Source organism: Theobroma cacao, chromosome 2 (assembly GCF_000208745.1).
Source record: "Theobroma cacao cultivar B97-61/B2 chromosome 2, Criollo_cocoa_genome_V2, whole genome shotgun sequence".
Lineage (NCBI taxonomy): Eukaryota > Viridiplantae > Streptophyta > Magnoliopsida > Malvales > Malvaceae > Theobroma > Theobroma cacao.
In genome coordinates, this window is record NC_030851.1 from 25,903,866 (window position 1) to 25,912,564 (window position 8,699).

Here is an 8,699-nt window from a genome sequence, read left to right on the forward strand (position 1 = left end):
TTCGGAACTGGTACAGTGAGGGTGTAGACACCTAGTAGGACTAAATCAGTGAAAAATGTTTATTTTGCTCCTGATGTAAGTCAAAACTTACTTAGTGTAGGTCAACTAGTGGATGAGGGCTTTGAGTTAACCTTTAAAGACAAAGCTTGCACAGTAAAGGACTCAGCTCGTGCAAAACTTTTCACTGTGGGAATGAGGAACAAATGTTTTCCATTGAATTGAATGGATATAAAACATACTGTTTACAACTGCACTTTCTTTGATCCTAAGATGTGGCATAAGAGATTTGGTCATGTGAACTACGATTCACTCAAATAGATGGCTTATGACAACCTAGTAGAAAGGTTACCTTTAATGGTAAATGTCAAGAAGATCTGTAATATGTGTCAATATGGGAAGCAGAGAAGAATGCCCTTTCCAAAAACCAGTAACTAGAGGGCAACAGAAAGACTATAGTTGATACATATTGACCTTGGAAGTCTTATAAAAACTTCATCACTAAATGGTAGTGAGTACTATATACTTTTTATTAATGATTGTTCAAGATTTTGCTGGATATATTTCTTAAAGATGAAATCTGATGCTTTAAGTGGTTTTACTAAGTGTAAAGTATTAGTTGAGAACCAAGTAAATTTGACTGTGAAGAAGCTTAAAAGTGACAATGGAACGGAGTATATAACTAAGGAGTTTGAAGACTACCTGAGTAAGTTTGGTATTACACATCAATTAACAGTTTCTTATAGCTCACAATAAAATGGGGTGGTAGAAAGGAAGAATCGAACCTTGATGGAGATAGCTAGGTGCTTGCTATTTAAGAAGAAACTACCTAAGTCTTTACAGGCTGAAGTAGTTAACACTGCTAATTACCTACTAAATTTGTTAACCACTAGAGTGCTGATAGGTAAAACTCCTTTCGAAGCCCAGTATGACTTTAAGCCATCAGTAAAACATCTGAAGGTTTTTGGTTATGTATGCTTTGCAAAGATTCGTGATGCAAAAAGGACTAAGTTGGATAGTAAGGCACTGTTAGCTATCCATCTTGGATACAGTGAAGTTTCAAAAGGATACAGCACAGTTGAATATTAAAAACATGAAGTTATTCATTAGCAGAGATGTGGTGTTTGATGAAGACAAGTTGTGGAATTGGGAATCTAAGTTGGTTGAAAGGTCAGATAACTATATTTCTAAAGCAAATCAGTTGCTAGAGAAGGATTTTGAGCTGAATTCAGATGATGTGGATGAAATACCAATGAGAGGAACAAGAAGTCTATCAAATGTTTATGCTAGATGTCATTTAGCAATCTCAAAACCTAGCTCATATGCTGAAGTTGCTTTTGATGAGCATTGGAAACAGGCAATGGAAGTTGAAATGAAGATGATATGGAATAACAAGACTTGGGTGCTAGTGGATAAATTAAAAGATCACAATGTCATAGGTGTCAAATGGATTTTCAGAACTAAATTGAATCTGGATGGATCAGTCAATAAGTACAAAACCAGATTAGTAGTTAAGGGATTTGCTTAGGTCTATGGGGTAGACTACGTGGAGACATATGCCCTTGTGGCCAGACATGAGACAATTAGACTGCTGGCATCTTTTTCTGCAAGAGAAGGTTGGTTAATCTATCACTTTGATATCAAATTAGCTTTTCTGAATGGTTACTTGAAGGAATATATATATATATATATATAGAACAACTTGATGGCTTCCTTGATAAGAGTTCTGAAGCTAAGGTTTGTAAATTGGTCAAAGCCCTTTATGGTCTCAAACAAGCTCCAAGGCTTGGTATGAGAAAATGAATGCTCACTTACTGAACCAAGGCTTCATAAGAAGTTCTACTGAAGAAACTCTCTACATAAAGAAGGGAAATGTTACTATACATTTGATAGTGGCATTGTATGTTGATGATTTCCTAGTCACTGGTCTTGAGACATATTGTCTAGCTGAGTTTAAAACACAAATGCAAAAAGACTTTGCAATGATTGATTTAGGTTTGATGTCCTATTTTTTTTGGGATGGAATTCATTCAATCTTCAATATCGATAATCATTCATCAATCAAAGTATGCTCGAGACTTGTTGAAAAAGTTTCATATCGAACACTATAAGGTTGTTAGAACTCCATTAGCTACGGGCAACAAATTTGGTAAGGAAGATGGCTCAACTGGAGCAAATGAGAAACTATACAAGAACATTATTGGATCTTTATTATACCTTGCTGCAACTAGACCTGATCTGATGTATGCTACCAATCTTCTATCCAGGTATATGCAAGCTCCAACTACTTTACATTTCACTGCAATTAAAAGAATTCTGAGGCTTGTCAAAGGCACTGTTGATTATGGTATTAAATTCATGAAAGCTGAAAATGGGGAACTTCAGGGATTTTTTTATAGTGATTGGGCAAGCTTATTAGATGATTCTAAAAGTACAAGTGGCTACTGCTTTTCATTTGGAAGTGGAGTTTTTTCTTGGAGTTCAAAAAAGTAGGAGGTAGTAGCTCAATCATCTGCAGAAGCAAAATATATAGCCACTACCTTAGCTACAAATGAGGCACTATGGTTAAGAAAGATTTTGGCTGAATTGGGTTTCTCACAGAACAGGGGAATGTTACTACAAGTAGATAATCAATCTGCTATTGCCATAGCCAAGAATCTAGTGCAACATGGTCGTACTAAACATATCAGAGTGAAGTTTCATGCAGCAGTAAAAGAAGGTGAAATTGAGCTGGAATATTGTCCTACTAAGAAGCAACTAGCAAACATCTTTACTAAAGGGTTGAATACAAAACAATTTGAATACTTAAGAGACAAACTAGGTGTTTACTCATCCAGAATTAAGAAGGTGTGTTAAAATTTCTATAATTCCATCTGGTAAAGAAGAAGAAGATGAGATTGGGCGCCAAGTCAACAACTTGTTAAAGGAAGGAAGAGGAAAGATACGGTGGCGTTTTAGCTATTGGTTGAATGAGTTAATGAAATGTATATAGGCTTGTTGTTTTATTCTCTAGGTACTGTTTCTTTTAATTTGGCTAAACGCCATTTTGCTGTGTCATTTTACTTGGTCTTTGTAAGGCTAAAAAGCCACGTTTTCTTTTTTTTTTTGTTTGTCTGGTATTTTTGCTATTTTTCATAACCGTTGTAGTGTCTATTGCAAGGCACAGAATTCCAAGTCTGGAATCCTGTGCTTAGCTGTTATTCCTCAGCTTTTCATTCTCCGATACCGAATTGTGTGGTCGGTTTTGTTTTTTACTATCTTTATATATGAAATATGAAAAATGGGTGTTTACTTCTCTCCCTAATTTCTGGTTTTCCTCATTATTTTTGCTCCCCTGTATTTTCCCTTTTTTGAGATTCACTTTCATTGTAGTTTATATTTCTCTTTTACTAGAGAAATTTCTACATAAACACGTCCACGTGGTGATTTGATGCAAGCTTTATTCCTAACATAAAGTTCCCGGTTTGATGTTTTGTGAACTTGCTGGTTTGGACCCAGAGCTTTGGGAAGGTTTTTGGGACAAGTTTTCAAGCTAAAAGGGGGCTTTGGAATGTTTGAAGAACGAAAGGACGATGTTGAGAGGTGGTTGCTGGTGTGACATCATAGCATGGGCTCTGGAAGGACTTCAATGAACATGTTGTTGTGATCGCAGTAAAGCAATTGAGGGAAGGTCAGAGGCTACTGGGTTGGTGATTGACAATGTAGAGGGGGTTATCTCAGAGCAAAATCATCTCTTTGGGCGAGGGTCATTGTTGAAACTCACGTCGATACTGTGTAATGTGTTCTGATGTAGACTTGAGTCTGTGCGAATGAGAGGGGAAGGTTTCGTGTTTGTGGCTTGTTTTGTATGATGTGTGTTTTCTGGGGACAAATGGCTGGGTGAAATCACCTCCAATTTGTTAAGTTTGTTTTCTAAAGTTGGTGCAGACTAGGATTGAATTACCATGGTAATCAGTTGTAAGTTTAATGTAAGGGATTGTAGGATAAGAGACCGATCATTAATTTTGATGTAAGCAGGTCTCGTTTTTTGCAGGGGAGGGATACAAGTTGATGCATAATCTGAGTTTCCTTTTTGTTGAACTCTGGGTTCCTTTGGGGCAGAGGGTAGAGAGCTAATTCTTTTTGTTTTTTAGCTCAACTTAGAATTGAGAAACAGAGGTGACAGCAGTGAAAGGAATAGATGAAAGGTAACAAGGCTCAAAGCAGTAAGCATAATTGGAACACATTTCCTTTTGAAGCCAGTCATAACTAAATGTCGATAAGGGAGGAAGTCCATGCCTTTAAGATTGGATATAAGTTTCAGAGCTTAAGACCACTAGGATAAAGTGACAAGGTAGGCTGTGTTAGGCAAGGGTGATGTACAGTTGTTGAGATGCTGATTAGCAACGGAAATAATAGCTTCTTTCTCTTTTCGGTATGGCCACATTGGTTCTTGATATAGGCTATTATTATCGAAGTTAAGTGACTGTTAGTTTTGTTGTGAACGGCTGCCAATATCCTTTTGGGTGGCTGCACGTTTTGGATGTAATCGTACAGAAACTTTCCAGCCAAGTCTTTTGTCATTGTCATGAAAAGTCTCTAGCAAAATTAGGCTCAAGAATTGAAATGGCAGGAGTGATTTCTGGGATTAATAAAAACCGTTTCTCCAAAAAAAGAGAGAAAAAGATACATAGAACATAGATTTCTACATTTGCAAGCAATGCCCGGAATAAGCCATATCTGTAATACATCAGAGTAATTCCTCCATATTTAAAGCTTCAAGCATATCTGATGAATTCCTCTAAATGAAAATAGGATGAGGTACTTTTTCACCCAAAGATACGGTTGAGAATGGCTGCCAATCGCACTCCCCCCTGAGCTAACCTCCAGTTAACAATTGGTAATCGGGAGAGAAAATAGTCATCTGCGAGCAGTTTATATATTGTTATCTCTCCTCTAATTCGAAATGGATAAACATCCAATGTGGCTGATCTCAAAAGAAAATTTCAAGTTTACCTTCAAGTACTGACCCTTCTGTGGCACCTTTATATGCCCAATCACAGGCCGCTTTGATACCTTCAGATGCATATCTACCAATAACATACATAAGAAGTAAATTTCAATGCGTTCGTATTTCTTCAAGTTTTCAGCCATCAATTACTAATCTAACGGAGCAATGGAGCATTAGTATCAAAACACAAATCAAATTCTATTGCCTTGCAAATGAGTCTGGTGATAAGTCTTAAAAGTGTGGAAAGAAATGGGACTTCAACTGTTCATATTTCTAATATCCTACTGAACCATTGTTAACAGAACATACATGTCAGGGCATGCTGTCTTATTGAGACTGCAGGTCTCCCATCTTTTCACTTGATCTACCCATTCAGTCTGTTTTTCAGTCATCAAGGAAAAGAAAAACCGAAATCCAACATAAATTAGAATTGATGAATTAATAATAGAATGAGTTGGTGAAAAGCTGCCTTAGAAAGATACCGTAATATTTTATTGAATTGCATCAATCATGGCGTCTACATTTGAATCATAGAACCTTTCCTCCGCTGTCTCAATTATATTGCTATCCCATACCTGTATTCTTTGACATTAATGCGCAACAGATTACACTACCAAAAAGCAAATGAACAAGTTAAAATTAGGCTTACATGGTGAAGAACTTCTTTTCTTGTATACCAGTGGACATCAATTGTGTTGCCTCCCTTGTCTGATGCGAAACCAACATGTAAAGGCTGCGATGGTCATCGATATTGTTTACATTGCAATTTCACGTTGGTGTTAACAAGTTTTCAAATTGGACCCTTTAACTGGATTGGGACCATACCTGATGGATGTCTGCCATAAAATGAGAAAGGAAGAGAAGTGCCTCCGTAAGGTTATCTTATAGTTGTTGATTTAATCGCATAAAAAAGGAATTTTGTCAGCAAAACGGGCAAGTTACTGGGAAAAGTATGAAGAAATTCAAGAACAAAAACAAGAGGACAGGATAGAAAAACAGATACTGCTGAGAATTTACATTCAGCTTTACTTGCAGAAGAGTTGTAGCTAAGAAGCTGGGAGGTGTAGTTGTTAATAGCCCCAGCAACACACCTTCCCTTTTCTCCTTCTTCATCTTTGCAGTCCCCTGAAGATAAAAGTAGCAATTTAGTACAATCATTCAATATCTTTATCACTGGGCCTATAATCATATCTCTTTATCTTTACGAATATGCTACTGTGTTCTATACATAGATAATTTCTCTAAACTTTTTGATTCCACATTTCTAAAGGTAATTTTATAGTAGTGCCCTGCAATGGAAAAATAAAGATCCTAAGCATCTTTTAACAAAAACAATCTAAAGCTAACATTGGGGATTAAAGTCTGATTACAAAAACTAATCAAAAACGGAATATCATATATGTTTTTACCAACTTTATAATTATTAGACCATTGCTCTATTAGATTCAGTATCTTGTGTCGCCTGTGTAATGAGAATCCCCTTAACTTTCTTTTTTTTTTTCATTTTAAAAGAAGAAGACAAAATAGAGGAAACCGTGTGCAGATTCTTAACACAAGTATTTGGTGAGTCCAAGAATTCAAAATGATCAAGTAATCTCCAACTTGGCTGACCTTATGGGGCTCGTTTTCATGAATAAATTTAAGTAACCGCATTTCTACTTTTTGACAAATTAGAGAATCTGTTATATGCGTTGCCGGCAGGTTTTCATGGCTTTTAGCTAACGGTTGATGGGAGATAAAATTTTCTTTATAGACAACTCCAAAGCATGAAAAGAAAAAGGAAGCGGGCGTAGAAACTTACTTTGGTACTGGTAAGTGCAAGTATCAGGGGTGTTAAGGAAATGAAGAGCAGATGACCAGCGGTAACGGAACTTAACTTGATCTGCCCATGAACACACACTTCCAAGGTCATCTTCTGCAAATTTTGGCAAAAGTTGCTTCACAGCATCTCCTGCTGCTTCACTCAAGCGAGACTATCAGTAAACAAATGATTTCTTAGTGTCCAATAAGAAAAAAAAAACACACAACGGTATCACTATCACATAAAGGGTTGTAAGACAGATGGGTTAAAACCTGAGCAATTCTACAAACTATGGAATGGCCATCAGTACCCCAACCATGTATTGCTGGAAGCGTAATAAGCATAAAAGAGAATAAAGCTAATATCTGCATTCTACGGCCCTCCATTTTCTTCTCTTACTCAACAGTGTATTGAGGCTTGGCTGCTTTGATTTATAACTAGCAATAGGTGGCCTGAAAAAGAAAGGAACATAACAATAGCTGTATGAATCTGGTGGGACAAATCAGTTGTCAGGTTTGGACTAAAGCTGTGGCTCTATTGAATAGAGGTTCACACCTGTTCATATTCATTGTTGACTAATTTCACCTCGGGTTATAAATATAACCCTTACAGTTTAATATGCTTGGGGAACGTGGTTGTAAGGGAAAGGAACTTAAAAGGAAACAAAATATGAAGTGCTGATCCGGTGGTTACAGTTTGAATGAAGAATATATACGTTTATTGTTTTTGCTTGAAAAGGAACAATCCATTTTATATGGTATGAAAAGATTCTGAGTTCAATTATGTAAGGTTAATAATGTCCAGCTACTGAATATCGGTGGCAGATTTCTAAAACTTATCAATCTAGACAATAACTTTTGGCACCAAACCAAATCCATATTTTATTTTATTTTTTTATAAACTAATCTTCATATATATGTAAGTAAAATACAAAAAAAAAAGTCACAAAAATTTTAAGATTAAAAGAATTAATAAAAAGTAACAAAAATCCATGAAATATGTTTTCTCATTCAATAATAATAAAACTTATATATATACAAGGGCGGACATAGAAATTTTTTTGAGTAGTGTCATAATTAAAATAATAATTAAAAAATAAATATGTTAAAATTCATAAAGTAGTAATTTTAACATTAAATTAAAAAAAATGTAAATTCAATACTTCAAAGTAAAAATATCTAAAAAAATTATAATTGTCAAGGATGACTTTTCGTATTTTGAAAACTTTGTATGATGGTATCAGTAGAATTATTATCAAGTACGTCTTTTTCAGTATATGTCACCAAGCCATCATTCATCAACTCGTCAGTCATTCGATTGTATAGCTTGTACTTTATAATTATGAATCCAAACTATCAAATTAATCAAAAAACATTCAGACATGAAATATTTAAAAACTTAATTTAAATTGAAAATTACTTACACTTGAAGCCTAGTTGGGTTGTTTTGAAAGTGTGAAAAACACAGGCAAGGACCGAGAAGAGGAAAGTCACTATAGGCCTTAAGAGCAAGACTTGAATTTTTTAGGAGGGAGAGTAGTTTAGGTTTTGACTCTTTTTAATAAAATATTAAATTATAGAAGAAAATTTGTTTATCTTTCCATGTAGAATTTAAATGTTAATATATAAATTAATTTTTGATAAATCTACTTTTTTATAATATTTAAATATTATTTTTTAAAGAATATTTAAATATTATTAATATATAAATTTTTTAATAAAATCTACCTTTTGACCCCACTTCCTCCAAAATTGAAAAAAAATTAGTGGGTTCATAGTATTATTAAATATATAAAATTTTTAAAAATAATATAATAAATTTTTTTTAATTGAGTGGTGTCATGTGACACCACTTTCATGAACATGGAATCGTCCATTATATATATATATATATATATATATATATATATAT

At 34.7% G+C, this 8,699-nt stretch overlaps 2 protein-coding genes across 2 annotated transcripts; one reads left to right on the forward strand and one right to left on the reverse strand.

The window, feature by feature from the left end:
- LOC108660687 lies at positions 571-1,525 on the forward strand. The gene is made up of 2 exons (XM_018114946.1): positions 571-703; positions 1,050-1,525. The coding sequence occupies exons 1-2, from the start codon at positions 571-573 to the stop codon at positions 1,523-1,525; spliced, it is 609 nt and encodes a 202-aa protein (XP_017970435.1).
- LOC18609213 (endonuclease 2) lies at positions 4,598-7,200 on the reverse strand. The gene is given in 9 exon segments (XM_007044234.2): positions 4,598-4,900; positions 4,993-5,066; positions 5,297-5,364; positions 5,470-5,562; positions 5,637-5,720; positions 5,813-5,868; positions 6,005-6,112; positions 6,789-6,960; positions 7,061-7,200. Coding segments are annotated over 9 exon segments (864 nt in total). The 5' UTR covers positions 7,175-7,200; the 3' UTR covers positions 4,598-4,805.